The sequence below is a fragment of the Bombus affinis genome, chromosome 2 (assembly GCF_024516045.1).
Source record: "Bombus affinis isolate iyBomAffi1 chromosome 2, iyBomAffi1.2, whole genome shotgun sequence".
Classification (NCBI taxonomy): Eukaryota; Metazoa; Arthropoda; class Insecta; order Hymenoptera; family Apidae; genus Bombus; species Bombus affinis.
This window is the reverse complement of record NC_066345.1, coordinates 14,358,546-14,375,855: the sequence shown is the minus strand read 5'-3', so window position 1 is coordinate 14,375,855 and position 17,310 is coordinate 14,358,546. Positions and strand designations below refer to the sequence as shown.

Genomic DNA, 17,310 nt, shown 5'->3' with positions numbered 1-17,310 from the left:
AGGAATATTAACTACTCGAATTCGATATAGTCCCTGTTGTATTAAATTCTGCCGTATGAAACGTTTGATTTTTGATGGTTCGTGCTTCGCAAAATTCTAAAAAGACTGATACGTTTATAGAGATATTAGGATTGTAACATGTTCTCCATTTATGTGATAAATATAAAAATGTAACGAATTTATATTGCCATATTAAATATTACGTTATAATAATTACAATATTTATATTACAAAATTAAGATTATGTACGGATAAAAATAAAATAAAGAATATCCAGTTTTATAACAATATACATATATCATAGCTATAGAAAAATAGAAATATTAAAAAAGAGATTGATAGAGTGAAATCGGATATTCCATATATTACAATAATTAATAATGTAATTGATTAATCGACTCGATCGAACAGCATGATTCGATTAAGGTTTATTTCGGATTTGCTCGGAACGTACGAGTAGCTTAACGTCCTCGCATGCTCTCTGTACTATGCATATATGCGTTTACGTCACGTTGATGCATATGCACCATGATACAAGAAAACACATACATACGAACGAATGATCGTAAATAGGTAGCACGGAACGTGCATGGTCGAGCGATCGATATATGTAGCTACAAATCCTACGATCTGAACTGAACCTACATTCGACGCAGCCTTGATGCGAAACAAATAATGGAAGTGTGTTTGATATATGACAAAATGTTGTTTTCCTTGGAAATATCGAAGCTTGAGAGAATTTCGGAGATCGAAACTGACTTCCAACTAGAATTAAATTAAATATTATAATCATATAATAAAGTTATGGTTTCAAATGGAAGAGTATTTGATTATCACAATGAAATTAGTACCTATATCTGTCTCAAAACTGGGAAAATTTAAGCAATCGTAGAAAGATACGATGAGATATCGTTCTTGATATTTCGTACGACAGAAGAGTAACTAATTTCTATTTTATCGAACTTGCAATTATTGATAAAAAAATCATTTTTTTTCAGGTGACTTCGACGATGAAACATTTAAGCTAATGGCATTACCGAGGTGTGGTGTTAAAGACAAAGTTGGTCCTGGCTTTGGAAGATCGAAGCGATACGCTCTTCAAGGTAAATAAAGTTAAAAATAGCACTCTAATTTTAAGATAAAACAAGTATTGTCACACTGTAAACTCTTATCATCCATTTAATTAGTACTTTCACTGTTATAAAAAGAAAACAAGTACAAAACACTCAGTGCAAATAATTAATTTTAATTTGTTGAAAAAAGAAATTAGAACATTAAAACGTATTTCTCTTTCACGAAAAACGAACGATAAAAATCACTCTATTTAATCAAATCAAAGTCCACTAGAATATTTTCAACAGAGTTTGTGACATAACGTTGGATTGATTTCTTGATTATCTAATCAATCGATGTTGTAACAAAATTACATAGGACTTATCATGTTGCACTTGATGTCGTCAAAATAAAATACCATCAATATTTTAATAATAAAATCAGTATCAAAATTGAATAACAGTAATTGTTGGATCTAATTTATCAAGAACATCTTCCAAAATTAAATGTCAAAATTTGGAACAATCCAAAATACATTAAACATCCAAAGCAGAACGTTATATTCTTGTGGAATATATTTATTAATATTTGTATATTATTGAACCTTTTTACATTTAAAATTTATCACAGAAAAAATAATACTGAAATTCTGAGAATGATTTAAGCAATTAATTTCTATGGGGAAAAAGATTATAAAAAAATACTGAAATACTGCAAATACTGGAAGTTAACAGAAATTTGAACAATTATTCAAGTGACGGAATCTGTTCGTGATTTGGTCTTACTTTTAACTTCCTGCCTCATTATTCTCAATGTAAAATCACTCACCCTAAACAGGTTATACACGCCTGTGTAGCAGCTATTTGTTGAGCGCTCCGAATGCATTTTTTAAACACCAAAATTGTTCCAGATACATTTCCGAGAAGGCTATACATCCGAGTGTTTACTATTAAAAATGAGGTCACTACAATCAGAAATTGCATCAGCAAGATTTTAAGTCATTCAATCTTTTAAGAAAAAATTCTTATAATCGTTTTCATATCTAATATTATGGTTATATCTTACCTTCTTGCTTTTACCAACTATTTGCATATTATTTAGCTAATCTCCTCAAAATGAAATACAGAAGCTAGACAAAATTTCAGTAAGAATTAGGATAGGCAACCTCGTCGAGTTTTCAAGGAAAACCAAATCACTGGCCAAAGTGTTATAATATCCTGTGTATTCTCCAATAATTAAACAAAATTTTAATGTTCAATTTAAAAAAATCCCTCCACAAGGAAAATAGTGATGAAGATGAATTCTGAAAATTCAAAACGTTATTATGCATGTGATGCTGAAATGATTGAATTACATTTACACACAATAGAATTGCATATTATTATAAGATTACTATTCTGTACTCTCGTTTCATTCTAAAATAGCCAGTTAAAATAACACAATTTTCGCACAAGCAAACAGAACTCCTTGGGCTTTGCAGCTAAACGACGGATTTTTATATAAATTCATATTTTTATTAGGAGGTAATTACGTAATACCATAACGAGTCTTCTACTTTGGAAATTTTATATATCGCTGCGTGTTACGCGTATACTGTGCACTTTCGCACTTTTAAATCCCCCACGAACGCATAAAAATCCGCAGTCTATTAAGTCTATTTATCACCAAGTCATGCTAATTGTCCTTTGACCACGAGTCACGCTAACTACCACTGATCACAGACTTTGCGTGAACCTTCCCATAAACCATGACTCCAGCTACATATCTAATTAACTGCAACCCATAAGGCATTCCGTTTCCTTTTCATTGACCGATTCTTCTCGGAAGAAAGTGACCGGCGCTTGATTCACCGTTTCGCTCGTCCAATCATGCCGACACATGACCTGTAGAAATATAATTCGCTTGGGAAATCATTGAGATTCGATCGATCCTAACCGTGACTTTGAACCTCGCGCGAACGTTTCTCGTTTCAGTGAACTCACGGGCGACAAGATCACCGATGCGTGCATCCTATGGAATTCAATCGCATAACAGGTTCCCTAGTTTTGACCCACTAGCTGTGATCACGATCGATATGGATCAACAATTCTGTTCGACCCGAATACTCGAGTACAGTGGAACCTCGACTATACTTGCGCTGTGTTTATACAAATTAATGTTCAGTTTCAGATGTACGACAATATTTGAAAATCAATCGCAGAAAACTTTTATGTCCTCTGTCGTAGGTGTTGTACAACACATTTTCAAACTTCATCAACACTGTAATGAAATATCCACTGTGATGATTATATATGTATATTGATATTTGAAATCAATTTAATCACAGGAAAGAAACATAAGTACATTCTTGTTGATTTTTGTTTTACTTTGTGATTAGAAAGGAATAGTTCAAAATTGAAAATATAATGAAACATATAGTTGACAAAATCCTGTAGAATCTTAGCTAGAAATGTAACTGTTGAGATAAACAACGTTTGAACATTCTGATGGAAGCAATGATATTTTTGAAATATTAACAGAGTAGAAAAATGTACGTTTAACTCTGTATCAGTAGAATTTTTATAACAATCCTAAATTTTAAAACTGTTATGAGCAGTTATTCTCTTGTAGCCTTCATATGTGATCATCAGTTTGTACTGAAAATAAATCCTCTGCGTTAAACAAGGTCCAATTAAACGTACCGTGGAAACAACCGTTCGACTTTATTTTTACAAACGTCAGCTGCGACTATTATCCGAATGAATAAAAAAACAAAAATTGGAAGCTAGCAAACTTCTGTTATCGAAACTATTCATTGCCATGCCAGTCTGTTCGAATCTGTTTTGTCCCTCGGTCTTGCCAAATACACGAGATTTTATTGTATAATACTTCAAAATATGACCATTTATGAACGTTATTATTAGAGAAACTCGTTTCGGTGAACGAACAGATTATAAAAGAAAGAAAAAAAGATATAAATGACGAAGGATATAAGCTTCGATGAGTTTTGCTCTTTAATCACGGAGATGTCGCTATTTGACCTTGGTCCATAGAACCTTGATGTTGGATCCGTCGTTTGTAGAAAATAACAGATTGGTAGTGCGATGACGAGGCGATCTGTTCGATAATAAGCTTCTCTTAATAATCGCGAGTGCATTAGTTATTCTCGCAACGATTATATTTCTGACTCTGAAAATAGAGTGAGTAAGTACAAAGTTCCTCTCCTTTGGTGAATGTTTTGGTTTTTGAGACACATTACGATGATTAAGGGGTGAATCAGCTTACTTGGTAGGAAAAATGCTGGATTACTAACGAATGGACTGTGAAACGACGTTTTGATGATTCGTACGGTAGATTAGATATGCCGAAAACGAATAAGAACGCGGAAGCTTTTCGGGAATTCAGTATCAACGACTCCTCTCGTGCTAAAACCCTATGCGTTCGTGGCGGATGCTTATGTTTAAAAATAAATCGTTGCACAAGGAATAAATAAGACGGTAGTGCAATGATTGCCACACATAGAAGCAATCGTTACATAAAAAGAAGTTATAGACTTGCCAAGACGATGCTCGTAAAAATTAAAATGATCGAAGGTCGTCATAAATCTGCTGATGGAATGTCTCGTGTATTTCGTAGCAAGTCGATTTTCGAAAAATCTCAAGACATCTCTAAACGTTATAAAACTAAGCCTATGATATTAACCGAATCGCTAACAATTTTCTCACTGTAACGACTGATACGACTGTAAAAAGTCAATTAAAAAGGATAATAATCCGATATCGAAGCACTTTTGCATAATAATTTACCCATTAACAATGTTAGTGAATAGTAGAAATCTTTTCTTCTACAATTTTACAACCCTAGGTCAAATAGAGCATTTGTTAACATTAATAACGTATGACTTAACAATAATAACATTATTTTGATTGTGATAATTTAAAAAATACAGATGACAAGACTTCGAAAAAGAAAAACAGAAAAATGTAAGGATTAAGAAAAAAATAGAAGGATGCTATTGAATTGCACATTGGTAACAAGACAAATATTTTTCGAATTCCTTAATGCATCGTCACTATTGCTTCCTTTGTTACAGGCTCAAGATGGCGTGTGAAGAAACTGACATACAAGATCAGCAAGTATCCACGAAATTTGCCACAGCACAAAGTCGACGACGAACTGAACAAGGCGTTCAAAGTATGGTCTGAATATACAGATCTCGTTTTCATCCAAAAAAAGTCGGGCCAGGTGAGTCGAATAATATTTACCAAGGTTTTTCACGATCGTGAGTAAGGAAAAAAAGAAGGAACAAAGAATAGCGCTCTTTTAAAAGACTTGAAACTAAAATCTGACGCTAACAATGCGTACGTTGTTACTGATGGCAGCTTTGGTATACTTTTAACTAAGTTGCTTGTTCTTCGTGGAGTCATCCGTGATTTCACTCGTAGCATTTCAATGTCACTGCAACTTGGCCAACGCCATAAAATATAGCCATACGTTAAAATATAATGGTATAACATGTGCCATTAAAGATACGCTTGATCAATTAGCAGATTAAATTAAATTGAGGATTTACATTTTATACATCTCAGCTTTCATATTTCTAACAACGTTAATCTACTCCTTATACTACTTCCAAACATTAATAAATAAGCTCCAATCCACTTACGTTTCTGCTGTGAAAGAACTCATAACCAAACCAGTTTCGTTTCTAATGGAACTAATTTTGTTACTAAACTGAAATTAGAACTCATCAAGAAAGATCAAAATAGTCTATTTACTATAAACATTCTATCTATATAGGTCCACATTGAGATTAGATTTGAGAAAGGTGAACACGGAGACGGGGATCCTTTCGACGGACCTGGTGGCACTTTGGCTCACGCTTATTTCCCAGTATACGGTGGTGATGCCCATTTTGATGATGCAGAGCAATGGACCATCGACAGTTTTCGTGGCACGAATCTCTTCCAAGTAGCCGCTCACGAGTTTGGTCATTCCCTCGGATTGAGTCATAGCGACGTTAAGGCTGCTCTAATGGCACCCTTCTATCGCGGCTACCAACCTTATTTCCAGTTAGATGACGATGATATTCAGGGTATCCAGGTAAATATCATAACACTCAATTGAGTCAAAGACTAAGTTTTATGGCTTTCGCTGTAAGGAAATTGTTAACTGTATTATGAAAAGCTTTATTTCTATTTTTTCCAGTAATATAATATCCTGTATTGTTGTCTATAACATAGGATTTAAAAACACATCCCGTGTACTTTAAAACACTATAAATATAGAATGACTTTCAAATTCCAAATTCCTATTTCGAGTAATAATCACAAGCTAAATTAAACTGAATTTGGTATCAAGGTTTCCTTTATTTTTGTGCTCATCATTGTAAAAAAAACTCGATGAAGAAAATTTTGGAACCAGAAATGTATGATAGTGGTGTTTATGACTTTGCTTTAGGCTTTGTATGGAAAAAAATCAGCAAGTAGTGGTGGCGTTCCAATTGGACCGAATTATGGAACCACTACTGCGTCACCACCCAGCGAAGAAGACTCCGAGCTCTGCACGGATCCAAAAGTCGACACGATGTTCAATTCTGCAGAGGGGCATATGTATGCGTTCAAGGGTACGTATTCATTCGAATTAGTGCTAAAAAAAAAAAGGATAACTATACAAAGAGGGACAAAAGAACGATGACGATATATCATGTCTCATTTTTAGAAACAATGGTAAGACTTAGAAAAACACAAGTAAATCAGAAATTGTTTCAAAAAAAAGGAATATAGAAAAACGAAAGAGAAAGAGAGAGAGAGAGAAATCTACATAGCAATAAAGCTAATTTTTAAGTTCCAGTTTTTGATGCTTTGTCACTCTAAATAATAATCTGAATTACAGGTGATCGTTACTGGAGATTAACCGCGGATGGTGTAGCAGTCGGCTATCCTAAGCTCATTTCACACTCATGGAAAGGACTACCAGGAAACATAGACGCTGCATTTACATACAAAAATGGAAAAACTTATTTCTTCAAGGTACAAGAAGCGTCTAACCATCTAAATTATACATACAATGATACAGATATGTTTCAAGATCACATCAGGATAAAAATAAAATAAGAATATAAATGAATAAATATGGAAGGAATAATCCATAAATAAATCGTAGGGCTAAAAATAAATTATGTTGGTGCAGGGCTCGAAATATTGGAGATACGTAGGCAAGAGAATGGACGGAGATTACCCGAAGGAAATCAGTGAAGGTTTTACAGGAATTCCAGATAATATCGACACTGTGACTGTTTGGACCGGAAACGGCAAGATTTACTTCTACAAGGGCGCCAAATTCTGGAGATTTGACCCTGCTCAAAAACCACCCGTGAAGAACACCTATCCAAAACTGATCTCAAACTGGGAAGGTATCCCAAATAATCTTGATGCCTCGATCGTTTATCGTGGTTACACGTATTTCTTCAAGGGAGATGCTTATTATCGATTCAATGACAGAACCTTTTCCGTAAGTACTTAAAAACAGCATACTAATTTTTGTACAATTTTTACAGAGCATCAATATCAAAGACTGCATGATTTCTTTATTGAAATCTTCAGTTTCGAACTATGAAAATTAATTCATGTCACCAATAGATTGTGAATGTACAATAGTCTTCGACTTAATGTTCTGAAATCATAGAAATCATAAAAATCATATTTCCATAACTTTATATTCAAATATTTCCTCTCTATTCAGAAACTTCTCACATGATCTACGTTGCAGAAAATATTCCATATAAATAAAATAAGTAATTGAAAACGAGAGAAGCACAATACCTTTGATTAAGCTATGTTAAACGTTGTGTAGGTGGATGTTGCTGAGCCAGCATTCCCTAGAGCGACGGCGTATTGGTGGTTCGGTTGCAGATCAGCCAACAAGGGAACGTTAGGTAATGTCCAATGGCTTCACGAAAATCCCGAAGATATATTTCCGCATGCTGGCATCCTCACGCCCGATGATGGTGACCATGATAATGACGACGATGAGGTCGGAGACATCATTTTAGATGCAGGTACTAAAGCTTCATTCGAGTCAAACCAGATTCTTACCTCGTCACAGAGAAGTTTCACAGTATCCACTTCATTATAATCAGGATACTATCTTATCTGAAAATGTATATACGTAGAAATTTAAACATTATAATAAACTCTTATTTATTCGTAGAAAGAAAATTTTGAACAATAGATCAGATTGGTACATTTAAACTTTGCTATTATTATATCTAATATATTACTTAATTATTATTAGATTAACGCCATATTTTTTATGTTTTCTATTTATTTAAAGTTTCTTTCCAAATTAAAATTCAGATTATATTTATTTGACAAAAGTTTCAAATATTATTATACATATTCTTAATAGATTAAAATGTAAATATATTTCGTTTGTTGTATCCAATTTACAATTATCATAGTTTGATATTTTTCCAAAATTAATATTGATAAAATTATACTGTGATCCGGATATAAATAGTTGATAATATGAATAGATTTATGATGTGGATAGTTGAAACTTCGAACTTATATCACTGCTATATATGGACTTAAAGCTGTGATAATTAAACTGTGAATACATAAAAGCAGAAAAGACGAGGATACAGCGTTTGGTGTCTCGAACACCTGGCTATTACATACTTAGGGCTTCTAATCATCGAAGAAATTTGTGCATACAATAAAGTATAACGAACACAGTTTCACAATTCAAAATGAAAAAATATTTTATCGAAAGTATAACATAAATCATTATTCAACAGCTGAGTTTTTATTTATCGTGTTTAGAACACGAATATTTCGACGTTCATAAATTTGCACAAACTTCTTCGATGAATATGATATTTAAGAATATGGTGGTCATTTTAATTTGGGTATTTCATGGTGGTAGTACTAACATTAAAATCGAATAATAATCCAAGTTGGTATAACCCAATATCATTGGATCTGCGACATCATGGTACATACAACATATGATTAATCTGCTAACAAATAGAAGTAAGATCGCTTTAATACATCGTAAATTATTCATTTTTACTAACTTTTCATTAAATCATATTTACACACTGATAGAAATACTAGCATTTTTTAGTTATTGTTTTAACAATAACGAAATATATACATTGCTACTTTAAGATTTTTATAAATATTAATGCAACAGTAATTTTATTAAAAAGTAATTATAAAACACAAATCTAATAAAATTTATTTCCAAAATGTAATAAAATACTATGAATCCTAAATTTTTAAAAGAAATCAGTTTTTGTTATGACAAACATCTTTTTATAATCAGGAAGTTCAATTTTTATTGTCAAAAATTAAATTATTTTATTTCTATCAATGTACAAAATTATCATTTAGTCTCACTCCTTTAAACTTAGGATGACTTCTATAAACTGTGGGTTAACCCTACAATTGACAGTTATTTAAATTTCCGCGAGATTCAATTACATTTCATTAAATTTGATAAAATTTGCATTAAATATCAGAGTAAAACAACATTGATTAAATATTACTTCCTCTAAATAAACAACAAACAAATAAAAATGTAATCTAATAATTAATAAACTTCATTAAGATACCGGAAGACATCCTAAAGTTTTATCCACGCACGAATACATTTCCTAAAGTCCCAAACTTTGAACAAATTGTTATATAAGAAAATCATTTCGTGAATTATATCCGCGTGCTTTCCGAAGCCCAGAGTATTTACTAGCCAGGCGGATAAAAATGAGGTTTTATATATCCGTTAAAAACATCAAATAAAAGAAATAGAGAAAATAGTACCTTTATGCCGGAAAAGGGGTAAATATCGTGAAATATCGTCTGTCACCGTCACCGGACCCAGTTTGCTGGAAACAGTAAATATTACAATGTTAAGCTTTCCCTACTTGTCACATTTCTCTTTCTCCTATTAGTATTTTGTTGCTTATTCACGTCAGTGCATTTATCCATGTATATGTCTTCTGTATATGTCTTCTTCTTTTACTTATTTCATATCTCGTACATTCTTATTCCAATTCAAACTTGAATCAATTGGTGTATCACATTACCTAACACTCACACCATTCTCTTTTTCATTGAATATCTTGTTTTCGCACATCTTTTTGTTTCACTAACATTTTTAGCAGTTTTACTATTTGAAACAGTAGCAACGCCGTTTTCAATTGCTTCTAGACACATGAAAAGCTATGCAAAACGATTTATTAATGTTGCTTTCAACAGCTTTAAACAATTTTACGGATAGAATAGTACTCACCGAACTCTTAAATCAGGCCTGTCAACATCAATTCTAGGCGCCAAAACACTCTCTGTTTTATTTCTGTTACTATAATAATGGCTGTCATGAAATGTATACGCGCGAAATTTTAAACGCAAAGTGAGAGAAAGTGTGAAGAGCTCCATCTGTAGACAGGCCTGTGAAATTAAGTCACTTTGTCGCATGATAATACAGTCAATAATGCACGAATTTTTCGCGAAGGATGTATCACAGCACGAACACATAAGAATATACGTGTGTTAATACGCACGCATACATAAAAGCACGAATATCTGCGCAAGCGTTTAAAACAAACAAGTGCATGATAAAACTATACGGAGGATGGTTACGTTGTTTGGAACTTAATCTATCGTAGGACAGTATCTCCTCCTTTCCCTCTCTGTAACTAAAAGATGAATCTGCTCTCCCGCCAAAGAATCCTTATTTCCATTTCCTATACATTTTTCTTTTTTCCTTTGAAATTTTTTCCGTATTTCTACACACAGATACACACCACACATGCACGTTCTTTTGTTGATCTCTTATACACGTACACAAGTATCTGCACGAGTATTGTGCTTTTAGTTCTAATAATTTTGTTTTACACGAAATCATTTGGTATAGGGCATGTTGTATTCTCGTTTCCTTTTGCACCAACCTTATTTTTTAACTTCGGGTTGATTTCTTTTGGTAAAGTCTATGTGGAAGTTGCTATATTTAACGCTCTGCATTCTATAATGTTTATTCTTATAGTATACTTTTTTCTAAAAGATAAGATTAAGAATAAGAAATGTAAGATTTCCATATCTTCTTTTAATGAAATTTGAAGGATTAAAATTCTATATAAAAAGTATATTATTGAAGCAAAGAAGATATATATATGTTAAAAGTAAATATTAATTTAAAATTAATTTATCTTAATTCGTAAAGATTTTTGTGCATAAAACGATAGAGTCGTTCACTTTTTATAAATATTACTATATTCATAAATATCATGTAACGTAAAATAAATTTATAATGTTATAGCATCAGTAATTTTAATGAACTTTTTTAGATAAATTTATATTTGCCTTTTTTGGAAATTGCATAACTACTTCACATAAGTAAAGATAAATATTACAAAATTTATAATTAGCAGAGTGAGTAGCTTTCCATGAAAAGATTTATGTTTTCAATTAAGTTATATTTATTACAGCTGTCAGAATTTCTTCATTTTATATAATTTCTCCAACACCTTCGATTTTTGTTAAAGCACAGTTTTTGTTTAACACAAAAAGTGCAAATTACAATTTATTCCCCCGATGTTAATCCTGAATGATAGTATACCACAATTTTCAAATACAAATTTTTAAAAGGATAAATTTCCAAAAGCACAAAAATCTTGAAACTTAATGAACGATCTCATGTATTGATAACTTATTGATAAATAGAAAATGCACTGTCGAAATTGGCTATTCGACAGCATATGATGCTGAAAAATTTCGAGGCGAACGAACACGGGGATTGCGTTTTACGCACGGTGACGAGCAGTCACAGTCCCATTAACCCGAGAAAAACTCGCTTTTCCAGAGGACAACAATCTGCACTCCGAATCGCGCGGGTTCGGAAAAAAGTGAACGGACGAGAATGAAAACTTGTTCGTTCGAGGAATCTCTCGTTGAGTCGTAAACTCGGGTTAGAAGGCAACAAAATGGGACAACAAATTTTCAAGGGAAAAATATCGTAAAATCGGGATTGCGAGACAGGCGGAGGGACAGCCGTTCCGAAAATTGCCGATTGCCGCCTTATATTATAAGTTCCAAACAACAACAACAGCCTGCAATTACGTAGCCTACGTTCGACTTCTGTTGTTTCGAATAAAAAAAGCTGCGCAAAACGTGTTCGATGCGGTGAACCATCCGATCAGCGATGATTCTCTTAGCTTGCATTAGATCCTCTTCTACGATTTTTATAAAATTCGACAGGCGAAACGGACGAGCAGCTAGTCACGTCTTCCAATCAGGATGCGGACTCTGCGGCGGGAAACGTTTCCACGGCAACGTCGATATCGTGGTATCTTCCGTTCAGTTTGATGACCATGATCTTCGCTAAAATTGTTGCCACTACGTAAAAGATAAGGACGATTTATTTGTTGGAGATCATATAAAGCAATGGGATTATCAACGATGGGAAGTCCAGTATAGTTAATTAATCACACGGACCATTAAAATGGGGAAAGTGAGACTCAAAGTGTGTCGTACACGAAAAATGGAAACTGTGCCAAAAAATGGCATTGTGCTAATCGGCGCTCACGAATCGTGGGTGATAATTATTTTAGGTCAACGAACGTGTTGAAGCGAGATTCTGTTCGTCACTATATATTTTAATCTCTCATGGAACAATCATTCCAATTGAAGCAACGTTGCGCATCTACAATAGTTGCTTAAAGAAGTTTGCTTCACTCTAGATAATAAGTATTCTGCGCAGCATATTTTATAAGATGTGATAAGATTTTACACTTTGTTAATCGATCGTTTCTACGCATCTTACAAAACATGCTATATATATGTAAAATACACAAAACAACATGTAACATATGTTTATACATAATATTTTAAGTCACATGCAATATTATGTCATCAAACCTTTTACACTGCCTATTTATTCTTTATTCGTATATCGTGATTTGTATAAACATTAATGTTGAAGGCACTTATTTTGCACGTCCATGCAGTACATATAGGTTTAAAAAAGAACTGAGATATGCTGTAACATGACAAATAGCAAATAAAGATAACAGTCGATTGGTTTCTTCACTGACAGTATTATGAGTATTATAGAGTTTTCATTATTTCCTATAAGAATGTAAATATATACTTCTCAGAATGTAAGGAAACAACGCAAAGAATTCTGAAAATATCTAAAAACCTTAAAATAATGACTTTGTAACTTGCTGTATTAATAAGTGTAATAAGAAAGTTATGAAAACATCTATAGTACTCATGTTAAATGACTGTATCAAAAAAATATTTATCTTCCGTACAAGTGCCTTAAAATGTTCTGAAAATATTATAGTAAATTGCATCTTTCTTTTATAAGTTTCTATTAATTTGTTGTTACTATTGTTGATTAATTAACAGCAATCCCTATAATTTTCTTTTCTTTCACTTATGCAACAGATTTTCTCTAAACAACTTTCTATATTTTGTTTTATGATATAATAGGACTATAATAAATAATGTTGATGATAGTTACATATTAATTCCTGATGATAATGTTATGAATGTGAGATTTAATGCAATATCTTGAAAACAACAATTTTTATTATTTTGAGAAGAATAATTATTTGTATTGTGCTTTAAAACCAAAATGATATGAAAGGCAATTATGTATAATGTGTGTATATGCACTTTATAAAATACATGTACGTTATGTATTGTAAATACCTTTTAATACATAACTATTCTGTGTATATTAGTTAAATGTTTAGCTTAAATTTAGAAAAAATTAGTTTAAAAAATATTAAATATTACAATAAAAATATAAACAGTATTTACAAATCATAGTGTACGTGTATCTTTATAGTAATTAATGACATTACCATGTTTCTTTACATTCTAAGAAAGGTTTTCATAATTTTGTTACAAATAAATAATTAAGTACTTAAGAATGACCTAGCATTTAAGGAAAAATAAAGCACAAAACGCCTTGTACAGTTTTTTAATACTTGTTAAATAAATTGCTTTTTCAAAGAAATACGTATAAAAATTTTATATTATGATTGTATTTGAAACAATTAAATGTTTAATATATTTAATATACAAATAAAACGTACATTTGATGCAATATAATGTACAAGGCCTTTGTTCGTATTGGATGTTTTGTCAGGGCACCAAAATGATTCATATTGAAACTTGCCACATTGTGCTATGTCCTGACATTGTACAGTATCAATAAAGAAAACATACGTTTGTTTTAACTAACGCTTATTTTAAAAAGTTAATAAAATATCTGATCATTACCAAATTATTTTTATTAGTTAATACTTTACATCAAAGAATAGAAATTTTAATAAAAAAATATATAAAGTACTCTATATTAAAAAAAATTTTATTAAGACCTTTCCTTCCCCTCCACTTTAATTAAGCTTTTATCTAAGGTAGTTTTATATGTTAAAAGTTTTGAATATTTCTTAAGAAGGTTTTTCCAAGATTGTGTGACATCAGATAACTTTAAATTATTCCATATAAAATCTCTTCCGCGATCTGCAATCTTTTTTGACGTTTCGTCATTATCTATTGCGAACTGTATTAATTCTCTGTAAATGCAGATAAAAATATTAATATTATATAAAAGACATTACTGTTAGCAATGAAAAGTAAACAGCAACATACTCTAATACTGTTTGATTAGCATCCTTGGAAACAGGAATATAGTGTATCCAAGGTATCATTGCATTATAATAAAATTCAGTCCACTCATCTCCAACATGAAATACTAAGGACCGACACAAAAATAAATGTTTATGTCTAAATGATGCTGCAACACCTCGATAATTGAATAAGTACTTGTATTTACAATGAGCTTCCAGAGAAACTTCAGAAGCAGGAGGTGCATATAATGTATCCTACAATGACATACAAAATTATTTTATTCATATAATTATATGAAGATAGAAGTTAAAAATTATTACTTCATTAGATTTCCATGCTTGATTTTTTGTATATTGAGCATCCACTAAGTTTGGTTTCTTGCGACTTAATAATATTAAATTATCACGTTCTGAACTTGTTCTAGAACCTCGAAAGAATGCTTTATTTTCTTTTTCCTCCCACAATGTGTTTTTACTTGCTTTATCTAAAGATACACGGTGTTCATCCCATCTTCCAAGACCACGGGGATACAAAGAAATTGCAGGTCCACCTTCCCAAAACGCCCATGCTGGATATGTAATATCATAGTATTCTGGAGTCTAGAAATATATTTCACAACATTAAAAATTTCTCATTAATAAAACATAAAAGTTCTAAATAGATCTAAAAAATAAATTTTGTTTACCTTACTAAACGAAAAAATAGGTAATGGACCTCCAAAATGTTTACTTGATTGAGGATAATCTCTTACGTTTATAACTAAATCCATATCTGTTAATCCAGGAGCAAGTTTTAAAAGAAAATGTTCTATTCCAGAACATCTTGAAGGAAACATACAATCCTTTTGCCTATACAATTTTCCTTGTATTATTTGATAAACAGTTCCTCTATAAAAAATATAAATTTTATTTTAGAAAATATTTATTATGTAACGTACAATTATCATACCTACCTAGTTTTTGCAATATTTATTAAATCCTTACTTATACCTTTCTTCTTGAAAGGTTTTAAATCATTTATAATAATATCTTTGTAACAGCCATTGTTAGTATTATTACAAATTTTGTAATTCTTTTGTGCTTCTTCAATTGCATTATAATACTTAATATATTGCTTATTTAAATCTATTAAAAGAAGAAATTTATGAAAAAGGTATTAAACAAAATTCATCAAACATTCTGTACATAAATACCTTTCTTATAAATATTATCCTTTTTTTCAATACAATCTTCCGGATTATCAATAGGACAATATTGCTCTTCACAGTAAACTACCCAAAAAATGGTTATTAAAAAAATATAACTTAATACTAACGTGTTCATTATAAGAAAGCGGCATGACAATTTTTGAATAAAATATAAAAATTGATGCTTACAAGCATCTGGTTGAGACTAGTGACATCTACAAGAATCAGAACTTACATACTATTGCATGACATCACGTACTAATAAAATATAATTCTTAATCCAAATTTTAAGTTTCTCAATATTAGCTTTAATAACATCAATTTTCAATCATAATGGAAATTAAAGGGCAGGGAAATGAAAACAGACGAATACAATATATGTTTTTATTAAAATTTTATTAAATAAAAATATATTTATGATTGTTCACCAGTAGGCATAGATTTTATAATATCAGAATTTCCAGGGTCAGTAATAGAAAGAGTACATACACGGAAGTATTTTCCACATGCAGTACCTAATTCTATATTATTTCCTATGTAGTGATGCACACCTGTCTTCGCCAACATAGCATAGTACTCTATCTCTGATTTTCTGTTAAACAAACAAAATAAACACTTATAATTTTTAAGTTAAAATAGATATAGGATGTCTCTGCACTTACAAGCAGAGACGTGAGACTACTCCGTAGGACCCCCATTATGAGCATATAAATCAATATTGCTCTGTAATTATTAAAGGAGTACTACATCTCAGTCTCACCTTAGAGGTGCAGCATTATTCGCTATGATGACCAATTTTGCTTTCCCTTGCCGAAGGGACTTCAAGGTCTGCTTGTAACCCAAGACATATTTCCCTGATTTCATAACCAGTGCCAATCTGGAGTTAATACCCTCCTGGGACTTTTTCTGTTAACAAATAAGGACAAATATATGTTTAATAGAATTATAACCTCTATAAAACATCAATACTATTAAAAAATTGCTTGCCTATATTAAAGAATTCGTTGGATCAAAACGATGTAAAAGCAAACTAATAAATTTACTTTTTGTACCTATGCGTTATTATATTATATTTTAATTATACTAATATTTTGAAATAAAAAATAATTTTAACATGTGCTTCGAAAATAGAATAGTACACGTGTGTTATTGAGAAAATATTTACCTGTTTCTTTTGGGCCACCATATTTACTATTTAATGAAAGCTAATGCTGAAACAAATATTTAAATACATTTATTAAAAGTTTGCTGTATATTTTTTATATATTATTATAAAATATTAAAATATTTTTTGCACTACCTTCCCAGCACGCTTAATGCCACAGAACACGATATACGTGAAAGAGGTTGAGGTTGAAAATTTTACAGCGCACTTGAATCAGATTACCAATTACCATGAAATATAAATTATATAGAGTGGTGTTTCCACTGCATAATATTTTG

At 31.4% G+C, this 17,310-nt stretch overlaps 3 protein-coding genes and 1 long non-coding RNA gene across 12 annotated transcripts in view; 1 reads left to right on the top strand and 3 right to left on the bottom strand.

Moving 5' to 3' along the window:
• Positions 1-9,977, bottom strand: part of LOC126926745 (uncharacterized) — a 71,313-nt gene extending 61,336 nt beyond the window's left edge. For 3 of the 5 annotated variants that reach the window (XR_007714842.1, XR_007714838.1, XR_007714845.1), the window contains exons 1-3: positions 9,858-9,977; positions 8,130-8,186; positions 7,857-8,017 (exon numbers count right to left, since the gene is read on the bottom strand). This is a non-coding gene — a long non-coding RNA (uncharacterized LOC126926745). Of the gene's footprint in view, positions 1-1,881; positions 2,018-7,856; positions 8,018-8,129; positions 8,187-9,857 lie in introns of all 5 variants that reach the window. The other 2 variants (XR_007714844.1, XR_007714839.1) reach the window with 1 other exon arrangement.
• The window catches only part of LOC126926503 (matrix metalloproteinase-14), a 40,310-nt gene extending 26,023 nt beyond the window's left edge, over positions 1-14,287 (top strand). Inside the window, exons 3-10 of one of the 4 annotated variants that reach the window (XM_050742798.1) lie at positions 999-1,103; positions 5,126-5,277; positions 5,833-6,135; positions 6,493-6,658; positions 6,928-7,064; positions 7,225-7,545; positions 7,888-8,092; positions 12,294-14,287. In XM_050742798.1, the coding sequence (XP_050598755.1) occupies positions 999-1,103; positions 5,126-5,277; positions 5,833-6,135; positions 6,493-6,658; positions 6,928-7,064; positions 7,225-7,545; positions 7,888-8,092; positions 12,294-12,439 (1,535 nt within the window). In that variant the 3' untranslated portion in view covers positions 12,440-14,287. Of the gene's footprint in view, positions 1-998; positions 1,104-5,125; positions 5,278-5,832; positions 6,136-6,492; positions 6,659-6,927; positions 7,065-7,224; positions 7,546-7,887; positions 8,093-11,898 lie in introns of all 4 variants that reach the window. The other 3 variants (XM_050742816.1, XM_050742807.1, XM_050742825.1) reach the window with 3 other exon arrangements.
• Positions 14,288-14,318: 31 nt separating this feature from the next.
• Positions 14,319-16,088, bottom strand: LOC126926539 (O-glucosyltransferase rumi homolog). 2 transcript variants are annotated; one of them, XM_050742885.1, is made up of 6 exons: positions 15,874-16,088; positions 15,634-15,805; positions 15,367-15,568; positions 15,161-15,280; positions 14,703-14,935; positions 14,319-14,626 (listed from the first exon to the last, which is right to left on the bottom strand). In XM_050742885.1, exons 1-6 carry the CDS (start codon positions 16,001-16,003, stop codon positions 14,422-14,424), a joined length of 1,062 nt encoding a protein of 353 aa, XP_050598842.1. In that variant the 5' UTR covers positions 16,004-16,088; the 3' UTR covers positions 14,319-14,421. The 2 variants fall into 2 exon arrangements, with proteins under 2 accessions (XP_050598842.1, XP_050598833.1); XM_050742876.1 differs by having other exon boundaries at positions 15,002-15,280; positions 15,874-16,086.
• A 156-nt stretch (positions 16,089-16,244) lies between these two features.
• LOC126926712 (60S ribosomal protein L30) lies at positions 16,245-17,306 on the bottom strand. Its single transcript, XM_050743090.1, has 4 exons — positions 17,168-17,306; positions 17,033-17,078; positions 16,628-16,773; positions 16,245-16,459 (listed from the first exon to the last, which is right to left on the bottom strand). The coding sequence occupies exons 2-4, from the start codon at positions 17,051-17,053 to the stop codon at positions 16,282-16,284; spliced, it is 345 nt and encodes a 114-aa protein (XP_050599047.1). The 5' UTR covers positions 17,054-17,078; positions 17,168-17,306; the 3' UTR covers positions 16,245-16,281.
• Positions 17,307-17,310: the final 4 nt, after the last annotated feature.